General features: G+C 37.0%; 1 protein-coding gene across 1 annotated transcript in view; it reads left to right on the forward strand.

Moving 5' to 3' along the window:
• Positions 1–141: 141 nt before the first annotated feature.
• ADAM22 (ADAM metallopeptidase domain 22) overlaps positions 142–19,395 on the forward strand; it is a gene marked incomplete at its 5' end in the record, with an annotated part of 44,448 nt that continues 25,194 nt past the window's right edge. Inside the window, 10 exons of the mRNA XM_081346268.1 lie at positions 142–182; positions 514–613; positions 1,413–1,484; positions 4,165–4,257; positions 5,905–5,985; positions 6,542–6,592; positions 13,285–13,348; positions 15,128–15,233; positions 17,361–17,483; positions 18,874–19,042. Of these exons, the coding sequence (XP_081202394.1) occupies positions 142–182; positions 514–613; positions 1,413–1,484; positions 4,165–4,257; positions 5,905–5,985; positions 6,542–6,592; positions 13,285–13,348; positions 15,128–15,233; positions 17,361–17,483; positions 18,874–19,042 (900 nt within the window). The remainder of the gene's footprint in view (positions 183–513; positions 614–1,412; positions 1,485–4,164; positions 4,258–5,904; positions 5,986–6,541; positions 6,593–13,284; positions 13,349–15,127; positions 15,234–17,360; positions 17,484–18,873; positions 19,043–19,395) is intronic.

Raw genomic sequence — 19,395 nt, forward strand, 5'->3', positions numbered from 1 at the left:
TCAGACACTGAGGATTCTAGCCTAGAAACAAATATGCCTAAAATGCTCTCAGTGTTGTTAATATTAATAGTTCTCCCATAGCGAAATACAGTGGAAGTTTAAACTGCCATTCTATATTATGAAAATAACATTTGCTCAATGATGTTTGACTGGACGCTTGTATTCATATATCTTAATGGCAGGTAAAAGCCTACATTGTATTTGCTGTATAACTTTGAATATTTAGAGAGGTTAGACAAATGTGTATTAATAAAGCCCAAGGTGAAGATTGGAACTACATTCTGCATCAACTTAACATGTTTTTAAATTTGTCATATAATTTGCATATATGAAATTAGAGAAAAGAAGACTAGTGTTCTTAAAATTATCTAGACTAGTGTTCCAAAAAATTCAGAGTTATGGATAATTCTTTTTTTAAATTTGGTCATGAAATAACTTAGTGGCCCAGCTGCAGAATGAAATTCATTTTTAATTCTGTAGGAATGAACTGACTTTTTTCTTTTTTGATCACAGTTATTATCTTCCAACCAAGTTCTCCAAATGTGATATTGAGGAATACCATGATTTTTTAAATAATGGTGGTGGAGCCTGCCTTTTCAACAAGCCTTCCAAGGTAAAAACAAAAATCATTTTGTTTGGAAGTTTTTCTCTTTCATTTCTTAATTTAACAGTCTCATGATAGTTGTGTTGAAATGCTTGATTGACATGCTTGATAGTAAACATATGGAAGTTGTTATAATAATGCTTATTATGATTGGTTTCAGATTATTATTATTATTACTGATTTTTCAAAGCATTTTAGAAATTAAGATGCTCAAGTTCTTTTGATCAAGAATGACACTTTATCTCTGAATAGTGTAGCTATGCAAAAATATTAATTAGTCACAGAAAAAAACCCTAGTTGCAATCCATTCTCCTATTAAGAATCCAACGCTAATTTGTGAGGACTAATATTAAAAAGATCAGAAGAAAATATCCTAAAACCAGACTAAATAAGTAAAAATTTTCAGCTCAGAAATAGGAGGTTTTTATACCACATATATGTATAAAAATAAAGATTGAATTCACTATAAATATGGCTTGGATGTTATACTTGGCAGTCACTGATATTATTTGAATATTATAAACTTGCATTCTTAAATCATTACCTGCTAAGCCTGATTAAAAAATGTTTTTGTGTTACGGCATTACAGCAGGGACAATGGCTTATTGTGGCCCTGGAACATTTTTTCTCATTAAATGAAAATGTGAAAATCAGGATTTGTACATAAGGAGGTGTATAGCACCCATTTCTATAATTAGGTTTACATCTTTTCTGTCCATTGAAATAATGATCCTCTACCATCTGTCATCATGCATGGCAACATGCTAATGTGCTACATTTTTAATGCTTTCTTATTTTTGTATTGTAGCTCCTGGATCCCCCAGAATGTGGTAATGGTTTTGTTGAAACTGGGGAAGAATGCGATTGTGGAGGTGCATCGGTAAATTCAACATTACATAGCTAATTAGGGGCAATCCATTTTGGTTAAGAGGTTCTTTCTAATGATTTTAAATAAGTTCTTTAATATTGAACAGTTTGTACAAAATTAGTTCTTTGCACTCTAATGGTAGAGAGGAAAATTTCAAGAGTTACAATTTGCAAACAATTATTCTTCAAAAATCAGAATGAGGATTTTCTTCACAGCATTGTGACAGTGAATGAAACCATAGACTCATCATTATGATCCAGAAGCAATGCAGCAGGCCATGAAATATTATCACAAAGCTTCACCTGTGGAAACAAAATTCAAAACATAGGATTCATCAGGAAAACTGATGGTTATCATTTTTTGAGGTGCAAGTGGTATTATTCAGATGGATTTCTTGGACATTGGTACTATTATCAACTAAGGGTACTACATTTCAAAACTCAAAACTTTGAGACAATTTTTAAGCAGAAGTGCAAGAAGAAAATTTTGCTGCAGTATGACAATACAAGATCTCACACCTCATGAGCTTTCCCAGAAGCAATTGCAAAGCTGGAGCTCAGTGTGTTATTCTGTGTATTATACAGTTTTTGTGCCATGCATTTCACAAAATTTTCCCTTCATGGACATCTGTTTGACTGAAACATATGAAAAATTAGAAAGGATCGTCAAGTCGTGGCTAAAGAGATAGTCTGGAGATATTTTAGGATAGCTTTTAGAAGCTTGTCCATCATTTGCAGAAGTGTGCAAGAAATGTAACAATGTGAAATGTAACAAATATGATTAGATGGAGAAGTAAGCACACATAATTAAAAACTTATTGAAAGTATTATTTTCCTTTTTTTCTACAATAGTCCTAATTAAAGTTATGGAAGTGAAGATATTACTTTTCATTCAGTCCTAGCTTACAAATGAAAATTGAATTAATGCCACGTTGAACTCCAATGTGCCACTTGCTTGCTTGCCTGCTTAATTCTTCAAAAAAGAAAAAAAAATGGATCCAGGAAGCTACAGACCAATCAGCCTGACATCAGTACCTGGGAAGATCCTGGAAAAGATAATTAAGCAACAGTTCTGTGAACACCTAAAAGCAAGCATAGTTATAAGCAACACGGATTTGTCAAAAAGAAATCATACCAAACAAATCTTATTTCATTCTTTAACAAAGTGACTAAATTAGAGGATCAGTGAAATAATGTGGACATAGTATACTTGGAATTCAGTAAGGCATTTGACATTGTAGACTACAACCTAACCTAACTCGGTAAGTTAGAAAAATGTGGGATAGACTGCATCACCACCAGAAGGATTTGAAGCTGGTTGACAAACTGCACTCAACATGTAGTCCTTAATGGCACTGCATCTACATGGAGGGAAGTAAGGTTCTGTCTTAGTTCCAGTACTCATCAACATCTCATAAACAATTTAGATGAAGGGATAGAAGAGGAACTCATTAAATTTACAGGTGATACCATGCTGACAAGGATATCCAACACTCCAGAAGATAGGCTCAAGGTCCAGAAGTATCTTGACAGACCTGAACCTGACAGTCCTATCTAACAAAATTAATTTCAGTTGTGAGAAAAGTAAGGTTTTACACTTAGGGAACCCAAATGACAGGTTTAGAATAGGTGCTGACTCAATAGTAGTAACTGTTAGAAGTTACTAGAAGTCTTAGTGGATAACCACTTAATTATGAGCCAGCAGTGTGCTGCAGCCACACACACACACACACACACACACACACACACACACACACACACAAAAACCCAATGCAGTCCTGGGCTGCATTAACTGAGGGATAGAATCAAGATCTTGTGAACTGTTAATACCACTTTATAATGCCTCGGTATGACTACAGTTGGAATATTGCATCCAGTTTTGATCGCCATGATATAAAAAAGATGTTGAAATTCTAGAAAGAGTGCAGAGAAGAGCAACAAAAGTAATTAGGAGCAGGAGACTAAAATGTATGAGAAATGGTTGCAAGAATTTGGCTATGTCTAGTTTAGTGAAAAGGACAGAGGTGACATGTTAGTAGTGTTCCAATATTTGAAGGGTTGCCACAAAAAAGAGGTAGTCAAGCTATTCCCCAAAGTACCTGAAGGCAGGACAAGAAGCAATGGATGAAACTAATCAAGAAGAGAAGCAACCTAGAACTAAGGAGAAACTTCCTGACAGTGAGATCAATTAACCAGTGGAATGGCTTATGTTCTGAAGTTATGAGTGCTCCATCACTGGAGGTTTTTAAGAAGAGATTGGACAGCCATTTGTTTGAAATAAAGAGTCTCCTCCTTGGGTTGGGTGTTGGATTGGAGGACATCTGGTGTCCCTTCCAGCTGTATAATTCTGTTCTGTTATTCTGTTATTTTTTTCTGACCCCATGTATCCATCCCATCAAGCCTAAAGAAAGTCTGGAATAGTACAAAATCACCTCGTAGGGGCAGGGAGTTGGGCTAGAAGACCTCCAAGATTCTTCCAAACTTATTATTCTATGTCCTATGTTCTTTTCTGGCATTCTCCCTATGCTATCAAAATACTGCCATTGTTGTTTTCTTTGTAATTTGAAATGTGCATTATGCCCAGAATAGGGAGGCAAGTGAAATTTTGAAAAGCAAGAATCTCAATAGTTTTCTGGTCAAGCTGCAGCATGTTTCTGTCAAACTGCTGTTTCACGATTGGTTTCATTACCCAGGAATGTACGGCTGAAGGTGGAGATTGCTGCAATTCCTGCATTCTAACTGCTAACTCTCAATGCAGTAATGGCCTTTGTTGTAGAAAATGTCAGGTATGTATTGAAATGACAAACAAACAAACAAACAAACACCCCACCCTTGTTTTAAGGAATTATGTGAGGTTATTTACTTATTTATTTAGCATATGGCATATCATACATGAATCAGTAATATATATTAACATTTTATCTAGATTAATTAAACACAATAAAATATAAATGTTGAAAAGTTCTATATTCAAATATCAATCTGTAGGCAATCTAACCAATGAAGTGCAGTATTGTTTATATGAAAAAACAACCAGATACTGGACTGGTACATGCCCTCAGGTTAGCTGGTCACGATGTAATCTACAGTTTGACATGGGACCCCACAATCACACTGAAGGAAGCATAATATGCCTCATTCACACAGAGAATCCTGGCAGACCCCATGTGAGATGCAAATCCTATTCAGGATTGTCCATTGCTGAGGTGGTAGTTCAAAGCCTGACACCATTTTTGTGGGGTCATTTATATGTCTTCCTAAGTCTGGACATTCAGCAACCTATTTGGCTTTCTATTGGGAATCAATGTTGAAGTTGTTGGGCAGGTGTTGTGCAAGTGCCAGTGGGGGCTTCCTGGATTTGAATCTTCCGGCTGTGGAATGAAGCTAGTCACCTCCTCATGGTTTTCCCTGGTTAGTGTGACAGTGTGAACTAAATGAACTAGCAGCTCCTGTCTGTAGACCTTCCTGACTCTCAAAATACATGGCAACGAAAATGAAAAAGTGAGATGATGAATTGATTGAAAAATAATCTCATTAAGTACAATGCCAAAATATATAAGCTCTACCATACAAATCTCAAAGGGGCAATCAAGTTTCTTTTTAACTTTTTATTTCTATGTGTATTAGATATACATCCATTTTTTAAAGAATTCAAGGAATTATACATAGTGTTTCCTCCTAATTTTTCTCACAACAGGTCTGTTCAAGTACTCTGGCTGAAAGTCATCCAGTAAGCTTTGGTGTTACACCAGTCTAATATCTTAATCATTACACTACAAAAACAGCACTGGCTGTTTTTATGACTCTGGTGTATAAAACTTTGTGTTAACTGAAATTTATTGACCTTGTAAACTATGTAGAGAAGATCTTCTCAACAATAGAAACAAAAATATAGAAGCATCAGATTAAGGAAGTTACTGATAAACTAGTAATAAAAGAGTAAAAATTTATCTAAATTAAGTCACAAAAATTGGATGGATACATTTTAAGGCTGTGAAGGAAAAGAACCAACCACATAACTGCCAAACCTTTTCTTTCTGTGTAAAATACCTTAAAATAATGTCTTTTTTTCCCCTGGCAAATTGAAATGGGACAAAGTTAGCTTCAGACTGACAAATATGTTTATTTATGATTAAACAATTTGTTTACACAAGAACTCTACAACCACAATGCTATTCTAAACATATGGTTGTTAGTACAAGTAACAACATCAGCATTGTGTGTTGATCTTGTTGATACAGATTACCAATCAATAGCCTGATTTTTTTTAACAATGAAAATCTTAAAATGAACATTTGAGAATAATTTCTTAAATTATGTGAGTGGTATTGAGAAGCTCCAGTAAACTAGAAGTAAAAACATTATTTATGATATTTATATTCAAACAATTGCAAATATATAGATGGTCCCACATATTAATTCTTATTTTTCAGTTTGAACTCAAAGGTGTTGTTTGCAGAGAAGCTGTAAATGATTGTGACATTCCAGAGACATGCAAAGGGGACTCCAGTCAGGTAAAGCTCATTAAAAAAATGGAATAATATAATTTTTGGACACGTTATATAGGTAGTCCTCAACCTATGATCTCAATTGAGTCCAAAGTTTCTGTTGCTAAGCAAGACATTTGTTAAGTGAATTTTGTCTCATTTTAAGGTCTTTCTTGCCACAGTTGTTAACTGAATCCCTGCAGTTGTTAAGTTACTAACATGGTTTTTAAATGAATCTGGCTTCCCCATTGACTTTGCTTGTCAGAAGGCCGCAAAAGGTGATTGCATGACTTTGGGACACTGCAACCATCATAACTCAGTTGTCAAATGTCTGAATTTTAATCACATGCCCGTGGGGATGTTGCAATGGTTATAAGTGTGAAAAATGTTCATAAGTCACCTTTTTCAGTGCCGTTGTAACTTTGAACGATCACTAAACAAACTATTGTAAGTTGAGGACTGCCTACATTTAATGAAGAGCAAGATTTGGAAAACTTAAAATTAATTTTAGATACTGCAGTTTTGCTTCTACAATTATCTCACTAACCAGTTGATTATTTAATTCATTCTGCTTTATCTTTAGTGCTCTCCAAATCTCTACAAAATAGATGGGTATTCATGTGATAATGAACAGGTATGTATAATGTATCATTCCATTCAATTGGTATTATCAGAATATAAGGCAGACTTTATCCTAAGACCAAGCTGAGATTTTGAAAGGCTATTGCAGTCATAGTTTTCACCAAAGAGTCCTATTTGTGATTAATTTGGTACAATGGGAACCTTCAATAATAGACTGATATTTTCTTCTTACTATGAAAAGAATAAACATGTGACTTGAGTTTAAATATTGGGTCAGGAATGTCATGTTCCATGACTGTTGCTGAAGACAAAATTTCAGTTAACTGCATATAGTTTGTTCCCCTCATTTTTCAGGATCCTACCTTATTGTTTGTTCATTGTTTGAATTAATTCTGCATGTTTATTATTGCTTCTCTTGCTGTAGCTAGAATGCAAAATATATGTCTGCAAGGTCTGTAACCAAGAAAAAATACCCCTTCATTTGCTAAGTGACACTAAACTAAGAGACTGTCTTAAATATGGAGGACACATTATGCATGTTGGCTTTACAAAATTGATGCATTAATGATTTTTAATGATTAATGTTTCTTTTTTTTAAAAAAAATGCCTATATGAAAAAAATAGAAAAGCTGAACAAATTGGACCTGTTGAAATTTAAAACTGGTTCCGCTTACAATGGAAAGATAAAATGTATTTCAGTGGTGACCATCAGATGGCAGTACAAATTTAGTAAATAGCTTCAGGCTTTTAGCACATAACTAACAGGCCTGTGTGCTTCTGATGAAATGGAAAATTCTTCTCAAAGCCTTAGCATTCAGCAATTTGACCAAAATTGGATGTTAGAATTCATAACCATTTCTCTTCCCACATAAAGGAAGATGTCTCTATCAATGTGGTTCTAAACCTTTTGAGATGAACATAGAACCAGCACAAAGCCTCACCATTATTATGAACACACACACACACACACACACACACACACACACACACGCCTGTTCATTCTGCCAAATGATAGAAAGATGATCATCCTGCAGGTTGTCATCTGTTTTCAGTATGCAAGGCTGAGGGAAGAAAGGAGGAAGGATTAGTTAAGTGGATGTGAAAAGTGACAGTACAGCCCAGATATGAGGGCTGTGGGGAAAAAAATAATTTGAAAGAGACTGATTTAACTGGTTCATTATATATCTGTCCAGGATTTTACTCTTTTAGTTTTAAAGGTTATATAGACTTGATGTTCGGATGATCAGATCTCATAGTCTCATTAAGTTCCAAAGTTAGTTTACCATCTGCATAAACTCAATATCGTGGATGGCATTTCTCTTCCATTCCTCTTCCCGTGGATACTCACCTCCTTCCAGTACCTAAAACCTCAGAAAACCTCACGATGTTTAGCAATTCCAACAAAGACAATGAACTCTCTCTCATGGACAGTAGAGACATACGATCCTCTTTCTAGACCCAATTCACCATAGATGCCAGCCTTGGGAGGAGAATATGCTGTCTGTGTTAAATAGCCCAGGGAATCTGGAAAGGACAAAGCCTAAAGGACCATAAACCTCCTGGAACCATAAGTAACATGACTTCTTTTGGGCAAGTTCCCCCTAAAAGGCTGAACAGTGTGACCGCCAAAGTTCACATCAGGAGGAAGGGAGGTAGCAGATCAAAGCAGCTGATGAAGGGAATGGAAAATCCTCTATATTGTGCAGAGGCAAACACACCATCCCTCACAGTGGAACACATCTATATAACATATTAACTCAGCCACAATGAGTGAGATTTTGGTAAATGGAGATGACTTGACCTCTGAGGAATACAATTGCATTCTTTAGAAGTCCAGTGATGGATCTCTTTTGTTTTTGTTAGTTGCGAGGTCATGTCTGACCCATCGTGACCCCATGGACAATGTTCCTCCAGGCCTTCCTGTCCTCTACCACCTTCTGGAGTCCATTTAAGCTCATGCCTACTGCTTCAGTGGCTTCATCCAGCCACCTCATTCTCTGTCATCCTCTTCTTCTCTTGCCCTCAACCTTTCCCAGCATTAGGGTCTTCTCCAGTGAGTCCTTCCTTCTCATTAGGTGGCCAAAGTATTTGAGTTTCAACTTCAGAATCTGGCCTTCTAAAGAGCAATCAGGGTTGATATCCTCTAGGACTGACCAGTTTGATTGCCTTGCAGTCCAAGGGACTCACAGGAGTCTTCTCCAGCACTATAGTTCAAAGGACTCAATTCTTTGGTGCTCAGCCATTCTTATGGTTGAACTTTCATTGCCATACATTGCAACTGGGAAGACCATAGCCTTGACTATACGCACTTTTATTGGCAGGGTGATGTCTCTGCTTTTTAGTGTGCTGACTAGATTTGCCATGGCTTTCCTTCCCAGGAGCAATTGTCTTTTAATTTCTTGGCTGCAGTCCCCATCTGCGGTGATCTTGGAGCCCAGGAAAATAAAATCTGTCACTACCTCCATTTCTTCCCCATCTATTTGCCAGGAATTGAGAGGGCCGGATGCCATGATCTTGGTTTTCTTAATGTTAAGTTTCAAGCCAACTTTTGCACTCTCCTTCTTCACCCGCAACAAGAGGCTCTTTAGTTCTTCTTCACTTTCTGCCATTAGAGTGGTATCATCTGCATATCTTAGGTTGTTGATATTTCTCCTGACAATCTTAATTCCAACTTTTGATTCATCTAGCCCTGCCTTTCTCATGATGTGCTCTGCATATAAGTTAAACAGGCAGGGCGACAGTATACAGCCTTGCCGGACTCCTTTCCCAATTTTGAAACAATCAGTGGTTCCGTGTCCAGTTCTCACTGTTGCTTTTTGACCCACATATAGGTTTCTCAAGAGATAAATAAGATGGTCTGGTACTACCATCTCTTTAAGAACTTGCCACAGTTTGTTGTCATCCACACAATCAAAGGCTTTAGCATAGTCAATGAAGCAGTAGTAGATGTTTTTCTGGAACTCCCTAGCTTTCTTCATGATCCAGCGTATGTTGGCAATTTGATCTCTAGTTCCTCTGCCTTTTCGAAATCCTGCCTATACTTCTGGTAGTTCTCGATCCACATATTGCTGTAGTCTAGCTTGTAGGATTTTGAGCATAACTTTACTAGCATGAGAAATGAGTGCAGTGGTGCAATAGTTTGAACATTCTTTGGCACTGCCTTTCTTTGGAATTGGAATGCTAACTGATCTTTTCCAATCCTGTGGCCACTGTTGAGTTTTCCAAATTTGCTGGCAAATTGAGTGTAGCACTTTTACTGTATCATCTTTTAAGATTTTGAATAGCTCACCTGGAATACTGTCACCTCCATTAGCTTTGTTGTTGCTTAGATTTCCTAAGGCCCACCTCACATTCTAGGATGTCTGGCTTGAGGTCAGTGACCACCTCACCGTAGTGATCAGGGACATTAAGCTCATTCTTGTATAGTGTTTCTGTGTAATTTTGCCACCTCTTCTTAATCTCTTCTGCCTCTGTTAGATCCCTGCCATTTTGGTCCTTTATCATGCCCATTTTTGCATGAAACGTTCCCTTCATCTCTCCAATTTTCTTGAAGAGATGTCTGGTCATCCCTATTCTATTGTTTTCTTCTATTTCTTTGCACTGTTCATTTAAGAAGGCATTCTTATTTCTTCTAGCTATTCTCTGGAATTCTGCATTCAATTGGGCATATCTTTCTTTTTCTCCCTTGCCTTTCGCTTTCCTCCTTTCCTCAGCTATTTGCAAGGCTTCCTCAGACAGCCATTTTGCTTTCTTGCATTTCTTTTTCTTTGAGATGGTTTTAGTTGTTACCTCTTGTACAATGTTGTGAGCCTCCGTCCATAGTTCTTCAAGCACTCTGTCTATCAGATCTAATTCCTTAAATCTATTTGTCACCTCTACTGTATATTCATCAAGGATATGATTTAGTTCATACCTGAGTGGCCTAGTTCTTTCCCCTACTTTCTTCAGTTTAAGCCTAAACTTTGCAAGGAGAAGCTCATGGTCTGAGCCACAGTCAGCTCCTGGTCTTGTTTTTACTGACTGTATAGAGCTTCTCCATCTTTGGCTGCAGAGCACATAATCAATCTGATTTCTGTGTTGAGCATCTGGTGATGTCCATGTATAGAGCCGTCTCTTGGTTTGTTGAAAAAGAGTGTTTGCTATGACCATCGTATTGTCTTGACAAAATTCTGTCAGCCTCTGCTCTGCTTCATTTTGTACTCCAAGGCCAAACTTGCCTGTTATTCCGGTTATCTTTTGGCTTCCTACTTTAGCATTCCAATCCCTCATGATGATAAGGACATCATTTTTTGGTGTTAGTTCTATAAGGTGCTGTAGGGCTTCATAGAACCGGTCAATTTCATCCTCTTCAGCACCTGTGGTTGGGGCATAGACCTGGACTACTGTGATATTGAATGGTTTGCTGATTCCTAAGATTTCAATGTTCAGTCTTGTCATCTGTTGTTTGACCACGTCCAGCTTTCCTTGATTCATGGATCTTACATTCCAGGTTCCTATGGAGAATAAATCTTTACAGCATTGGACTTTCCTTTCACCACCAGATGCATCCACAGCTGAGCGTCCTTTTGGCTTTGGCCCAGTCACTTCATTCTTTCTGGCGCTACTAGTACTAGCCATTTGCTCTTTCCCAGTAGCATATTGGATGCCTTCTGACCTGAGGGGCTCATCTTCCAGCGTCATATCTTTTTGCCTTTTGGTACTGTCCATGTGGTTTTTATGGCAAATATACTGGAGTGGGTTGCCATTTCCTTCTCCAGTGGATCACATTTTGTCAGAACTCTCTGCTATGACCTGTCCATGTTGGGTGGCCTTGCATGGCATAGCTCATAGTTTCATTGAATTACATAAGCCCCTTTGCCACAACAAGGCAGTAATCCATGAAGGGGAATGGATCTCTTAGCAGTCCCCATTGTGACAGGTTATGAAAATTGAAGAAAGAACAGACAAATAATCAAAAATAGAAGACAATCCATTCACAGCTTATCTCATAAAGACAACTCAGGCCAGGCTACAAGAACTGGAAATATTTTTTAAAATGATTCAAAGGGACTCCTCATACAATGTTAACTGCTAAGATTCCGACTGACAAATCCAACCATTCTGATCTCTTAAAGCAGGGGTGTCAAAATGCCAGCCTGTGGGCCAGATACATCATCCGGAAGTCACACCCAACCCATTGCCTGCAATGGCAAAACTCTCCCGATACATTGCACAGTGTCACGTGACATCGCGAGTTTGACATGTCTGTCTTAAAGTAAAACTTTATTGAGTACATCATTTTGGCACATACGAAAGTAAAACCAGCTCTGGCAAACCCCAGCCGAAACCTCTATAGTAAAAGAATAGAATTTCCCCTCCCGTTCATGAATGGGTCACATTGCCCGATTAGGTACAATTATATTATTAAGAGATCGGAATGTCTTGAAAGTGTTTGATTGGTTGGGTTTGTCAGTCGGAACTTTGACATTAGCATTAAAAAACATAAAATCTCTGCAGTTCATATTTTCTTGATCTTGTCCAAGGGGAGAGGTTCTGATATTCAGTATAGGATCTACTAACCCGCAATTACAAGATGGAACAATTCATCTCATTTTTGATTTATGGAACAGAAGCAATAAACATCTTCACTGCTGCTTGGCCCAGCGATAGTTGCTTGGCACTGATGTTTTCTAGCATATGAACACGTATTTGTTATTGTTAATTAAAAATAATAATAAAGTGTTTCATTCTCTTCACACAAGATTTGAAGAATATATTGGCAAGCATGTTGTTGCTCTTAGGTGCCATATTGAAAATTTATTTAGTTGGGATAAAAGAGAGTTTCTAAATACCAAACTTCGACTTTGGGACAATTATGGGATTTCAGATAGACTTCAAGAAAAACCTATGAACAGGATTTCTTAGAACAAAATCATGAGAAGGACGAATAAAGTAAGCTTTATGGATTTCTTGGTTGTTTAATTGCTTTAAATCCATTGAAGAAAAAAAAACAGCTAAATATATATAGGGAAACTGAATATCTCTTGAAAGCGTGATACTGTTGTGAACTGTTTGATATATTAAGAAGATAGTAATTATTAATTTCTTTTTAAAAAATTATCAGTTCAAAACCAAATGAGTTTACTGGCAGGAGAGAAGGTTACAATCAGATATGTTGTGCTAGATATTTATGTTTCTGGGAAACTGTCCAGAATTGAATTAGTAAGTGAGAGCACTCATTCCTAAATCCAATCAATAACAGCAATTACAGTCCTTAGAGGCATTTACAGTTCTTGTTCTGTGAATTTACAATAGTTTGTTCTCAGTTCCACTGTTTCTTTCCAGAAAATGAAAACATGGAGCTTTAATTTTTGAATAACATTTAAGCAAAATTCAAAGCACTGAAATACCTATGTATGGAGACCAATATCATTTCTGTTCCTCTATAACAAAAAGTAGAGAAAGGGAATTGTTTTCTACTCTTGTTGTATGCCACTCAGAGTTGTGAGAACAGGGACATATAAATTAATTAAATAAATCACTTTTATGGATGTTGTAGTGTTTTGTATTGAATCTATAAGAATTTGAAATTAACAATTTATAAGCCCATGTTAAGTCAGAATCTCACTAAACACAATCAAACTGACTTTGACAACACAGGTCTGAATATGTTTACTTCAATGGGTATAAAATAGATAAGCAATGGTTGTTTATGGAATGAATATTTACAAAATATGGTGATTACTTTCTAACATTTCTCTTTAGGGCGTTTGTTTTGGAGGAAGATGCAAAACAAGAGATAGACAGTGTAAATACATATGGGGAGATAGTGAGTAATATCTAAACTCTGAAACTAAATGCTTTTGCTTCTTTTGAAAACTTGTTCAGTAGCTATTGAATATATTCACAGGTGCACAATATATACATATTGTATGTGTTTTCTTCCTCTCAAAATTTGGTGCCCTTCCAGAACTTGCCAGATTTCCTCAGGATAATATTGTTCAAGAGATGGAAGTTCCTGGAAGTAGATTCTCTTAAAAGGAAGTTAATTGAAATGGTCTGGAGACAGTTGAGACCCAGAACAAACCTGTTTCATCTGCAACACCATTTCTACAATGCCTCAAACCACTACGTATTGGAGAATTTACTTTCAGGAGCTGCCTATCCATCCCAAAAATGGAATAGTCTGGAGGAAAGAATGGAATAATCTGGATTTCTCCAAAATGTTCCATTTCGGAATTGATGAGTTTTGCACGTCCCTATCTATTGCATTTTGCTGTTGTCTCTGAGCAACTGATGAATTTTTCTCTGTTTTTCTTATCTTATCTAAAGAACATTTAAGAAAGTTCTTATCTAAAGAAGCCCTTGTTGTTCTTAGCATCATTTGGCTACCTCAGCAAATTCTTTCATTTTCCTGATGCCATCCTGCAGTTCCAGGCTAACGTTATTCATAACCTGTTGATCTTTATACTGTTCGAGCCTTCCTTAAGCGTGTTGGCTTTTTCTGTCTTCTATTCTTTTTAGTCTAATTGGAATTATTAGAATTGTGTATTTAGACCCTCTTTTTAGAAATTCCTCCCTCTTCAGTTCTTTTTCCCATGAAAGTCCCCTAACTGAGAACCTATTTATCTATGTTCTGAGTTTATTAAAATTCATATACAGGTAGTCCTCAACTTACAACAGTTCATTTAGTGACCATCCAAAGACACAACAGCACTCAAAAAAGTAACTTAGACCATTTTTCACACTTATGACCATTGCAGCATCTCCATGATCATGCGATAAAAAGTCAGACACTTGGCAACTGACTCATACTTATGACAGTTGCAGTGCCCAGGGGGTCATCTGATCCCCATTTGTGACTAGCTGACAAGCAAAGTCAATGGGGAATCCAGATTCACTTACCAACTGTGTTACTAACTTAACAACTGCAGCAATTCACGTAACAAATGTGGCAAGAAAAGTCATAAAATGGGGCAAAACTCGCTTAACAAATGACTAGTTTAGCAGCAGAAATTTTGGGCTCAATTGTGGTTGTAAGTGGAGGATTACCTGTCTATGGAACCAGACAACTTTCATTCATCAGGTAAACCTATAAAACACTTTAAACTGGAGTGAAAAATAAATTCAGTAGAACTAGATCAGGGGTAGGCAACCTCGGCTCTTTTATGACTCATGGACTTCAACTCCCAGAATTCCTGAGCCAGCCAAGCTGGCTCAGGAATTCTGGGAGTTGAAGTCCATGAGTCATAAAAGAGCCGAGGTTGCCTACCCCTGAACTAGATGAAGCATTTTCTCTTTCATTTTCTTTTCCTTTCATTATTTTTGGCATGCTGACTGTGGCATAATGGGACATTAAGTTGAATCCAAATAAAGATATCAGTTTGGCTAAGGCTAAGTTAGACAGCTTCTTTCTTTTTTAGATACAAATTCTTGTGTGTTTTTTATGCTCTATCCGTTTCTTATATTTTATTTTTATATGTCTGTAAGAAAAAATAGTTGTGAGTACACAATTTGTGGGCTTTAACGTCAATATTTACATTTACAATGTTGAATTTCTAACTCCAACAACACATCATTATCTTTTGAAATATATTTTTTTGTGCAGAAGTGACAGCTGCTGACAAATATTGCTATGAAAGATTAAATATAGAAGGAACAGAGAAAGGTAGCTGTGGCAGAGACAAAGATACCTGGATTCAATGCAAGAATGAGTAAGTTAACCCCCGTCTGCTTGCATAATATAGTATTTGTATTTGTGTTCTATCATGGTTTATAAGCTTCTTTACAAATATTCCTTTTCACTTTTAAACCTACATGCTAATCTATGTAATGGTGATTCTTATTCTCACTGCATTTCTTGTAGCATCTTTGTTCTCCTAGTGCTTCCTCTCTACCACCCAAAATGAGTAATTATTAAATTGGATGACTAGAATCTTGTGACTTTGTTTAGAGTGAATCTTGATACTCCAGTAATAGCAGGTTGTATATATTTATTAGGAATAGCATTAAGATGGTACTGCTAAACACAGGTCTAAAGTCTTGCATCTATTCACATGTTTTATTTTTATTTACCAGAAGAGGTCAGGGTTTCAGGAGGTGAAGCTTCAAGTTTCAGTTTTGCCTAATTTCTTTTTTCTTCTTCAGTCCTACAGAGTAGCATAGAGTTTGTATTATTATGTGGTAGGTGATCAGATAATTACTTTGTAGAGTATCAGAACTCTTGTCAAATTAATAATGAAAGAAAATATCCACACTTTTATAAGCGGCCAGAAGATGCACCAAATTTTTAATGGGGGGTAGGAGAGAGAGAGAGAGAGAGAGAGAGAGAGAGAGAGAGAGAGAGAGAGAGGGAGGGAGGGAGGGAGGGAGGGAGGGAGGGAGGGAGGGAGAGAGAGAGAGAGAGAGAGAGAGAGAGATCTCCAATGATGTGTAATCCCCTGATTTGTATAGATCAGTGCTTTTCAACCAGTGGTACGGTTACCACCTGTGGTACATTGGCACCTGGCAGGTGGTACGCGACCATCCTAGAAAAGTGGTAGCAGGAGAGGGGAATGAGCTGAACCGGTGGCAGCATCGCACAAGCCTGAGCGAGAGATGGCTGGAGCTGCAGGGCTGTCAGGGCTCAGCGGAAGCGTCAGGATCAGTGCCAGGCTCCAGCTGGAGCTCGGCGCTGATCCTGGCACTTCTGCTGAGCCCGTCAGCTGGAATGTTGCAGCATCTCCAGGGTCTTGTGATTTACATTCCGATGCTTGGCAACTGATTCATATTTATGATGGTCACAGTGTCCCAGGGTCATGTGAAGTGACCAAAACCTGCTGCAACCACCCAGCAGAGGAGGGGGGAATAAAAACCAAACACCCCCCTACCCCACCCCCACTGCCAATCCGCAACAGAAATGCTCACAACAATGAAAACCTTGGACAGGAGGAAGAGCACCAGTGGGTGGGTAGGCAGGTGTCTTGCTCGGCTGTGGCTTGGGGGACACTTTTTCAGTACCATTGTAGCTTCAAACAGTCACTAAGCGAACTGTTGTAAATCGAGGACTGCCTGTACTTCATCACATTTTTCCTTTTTTGGCAGGGGGGCGGTCATCAGGTTTTTGACACCTTGCTAGGCGACTGGTGGTACTCGGATGTTGCCATATCCTAAAAGTGGTAAAATGGGTGAAAAGGTTGAAAAGCCCTGGTATAGATCTCAGCCATAATCTGAATTAACATTATTCACTAAAGCAGTATGGGACAACTTGCCACGGCCATTGCAGTATGGCCAACTTGCCATGGGACAACTTGCTGTGGGATAATTTTACAATTCTATTTAAATATTTAAAATAAATAACAAATTATTTTAATTTTTGTCATTCGCATTTCATTCTGTGCTGCCTTTTTCCTCCCTTCTTTAATGATTCTATTCTACCATTTGTTTGATATTAGTGTAACTCTTGTCCTGCAGTGAGTTGTCCCATGGTGAATTGGCTGTGGTGAGTTGTTCAAGTTTGTTGTTAGTTGCAAAGTCATGTCCGACCCATCGCGACCCCATGGAAACGTTCCTCCAGGCCTTCCTGTCCTCTTGTCCAAGTTAGCTATGGCAATTGGGCCATGGCGAGTTGGCCATGATGAGCAGGGCAAATTGTCATAGACCCCACTGATGATAATTCTGCAAATTAGAGGATTATAGTGGGGGTTCCAGAGTAAGTAGCAAGCAGTAGATTCTTCTGCAGTTATTTTTAAATAAAATAAAATAAAATAAATTTGAGTATTTCTTGGAGTAGGAAATTGTAGTTAGAAATGTTTCTTTTAGGCTGTTTTTAAAGTAACAATTTACTTAATGTTTCTTCCCAGAGATGTTCTTTGTGGATATCTACTGTGTTCTAACATTGTCTCTAATATTCCAAGACTTGGAGAGCTTGATGGCGAAATTACATCTACTTCTCTCCAAAATCTGGGAAAAACTTTCAATTGCAGGTAATCCTTGCCAACAGATATCTTTTTATTTCACTACTGTTTCTATGTATTTTTTATCTTAAATAAAAAGATAAAATTAGTTACTTTCCCACCTACTTTATCTTTTTACATTGGGTTTGCCTAACCTTATTCCCCCCCTAAAATATTCAGCAGCCGACTAGCTGTCTTCTTTGATCTTTTTTTTAGCTAAATGTTCATTAAATTCACCATATTTCCAACCATCTAAGTTATAAAGTACTAGTATATCTGAGGTAATGTTTATTCTAACAATTTAAATTCTACTTTGTTTCTTTCTTTTAGTCCAGTATTTTTAGTAATATATTCTGCATATAAATTAATTAAGATGATAATATACAATCTAGGCACGCTCCTTTTTCAATTTGGAACTATATAGTTGTTCTAATTATTGCTTTCTGATTATCCTACAAGTTCATCAATAGGATGGAGAGCTGGCTTGGTATAGTATATTCATATTTTTGACAACTACCCACAATTTGTGGTGGTCTGAGTTAAAGATCTGTATCTGTCAATGAAGAAAAAGAATAGATATGTTTTTGGAACTTCTTTGCCTTTTTTAAAAAATAATGCATTGTTAGTGATGTGATCTCAGGTGTCTCTGCCTCTTCTGTACTTGGCATCTAGAAATTCTCATTCTATATTTTGTTGAAGTCTGGACTGCAAAATCAAACATTATCTATCTAATATGTGAGATAGATGCGGTTGTTCAACAATTTGTATTCATTAGCACTGCCCAATTTTAGTATTGGAATTTAAATTATCTTTTCCATTGTTGGCTTACAAACTACTTGCATCATTTTTGAATATTTTAATCAATTTGGCTGATATTTCATCAACTCCTGCAGCCTTTTTGGCAACATTTTCTGGGATCTGTTTAATTTGATGTTCTAAAATGTGTGGCACTATTCCACTGATCAAATCTGTATACATATTATAAATGTTGTGATTTCTTGGTTTCCCTGTACAACTGTACCATCTTTTCTGTATATTTTTCCTTTGGGAGATCTTTGTCTTTTATCATGCTCAACCAATGTTGCATATCTAATCTTCTGTGAATATATATTCCCACTGTATAGCTCAAAGTATTATTGTAATGTGTTGCTTTTCATCACAATAAGCTAATAATCCATTAAGTTGTCCTTACAACGCTGACATTCTATGGTTGTTATCTGTCTATCTACTAATCAAGACTGATCCATCTTAACTTCCATGACCAGACAAGGTCAACTAGATACAGTGACCTACTAAGACCTGTATACATACAGAGGAACATAATATCTCAATACAGAATAATTTGGTTGAGTTTTTGTTCAAAATGATTTTCACTTGATAAAATGTTTTCATTAACTAAATCTTCTTGTTCCATTTGTAGTGGTGGTCATGTGAAGTTGGAAGAAGATGCAGATCTGGGTTATGTAGAAGATGGGACATCCTGTGGTCCTAATAGAATTTGCTGGGATCACAGATGTCTCTCAATGGATACTTTTAACTTCAGTTCCTGTCCTGGAAATACAGATGGCTTTATTTGTTCAGGACATGGAGTAAGTTTAGTCTTTTGTCTTGAGATGGGGGAGTTGAAATGTGGAAGAAATATGACTTATTCATTCTTCTTGGATATTTAAAGAAGCCCAGTAAAGCAGCAGTACATGGATGAAGAATAATGATGAAAGTGCCTGTAAGCTAAGCTCACTTCCTAATGATTACATCAACCAGAACCAGTCTATATAGTTTTCTTTGCACAATATAGAAGCAGTTGTTATGACCTTTTTCTGTGAGCTTTTTTAACTAACCAATTTAGGATATAACCCTGGGATTTTCTTCAATGCTGCTGTAAATTTCTAGCACAAGTGAATCTTTCTATCCCTTGTAAACCAGAAATGTTTTTAAAGACGTT

The sequence above is a fragment of the Vipera berus genome, assembly GCF_964194415.1.
Source record: "Vipera berus genome assembly, chromosome: Z".
Taxonomy (NCBI): domain Eukaryota; kingdom Metazoa; phylum Chordata; class Lepidosauria; order Squamata; family Viperidae; genus Vipera; species Vipera berus.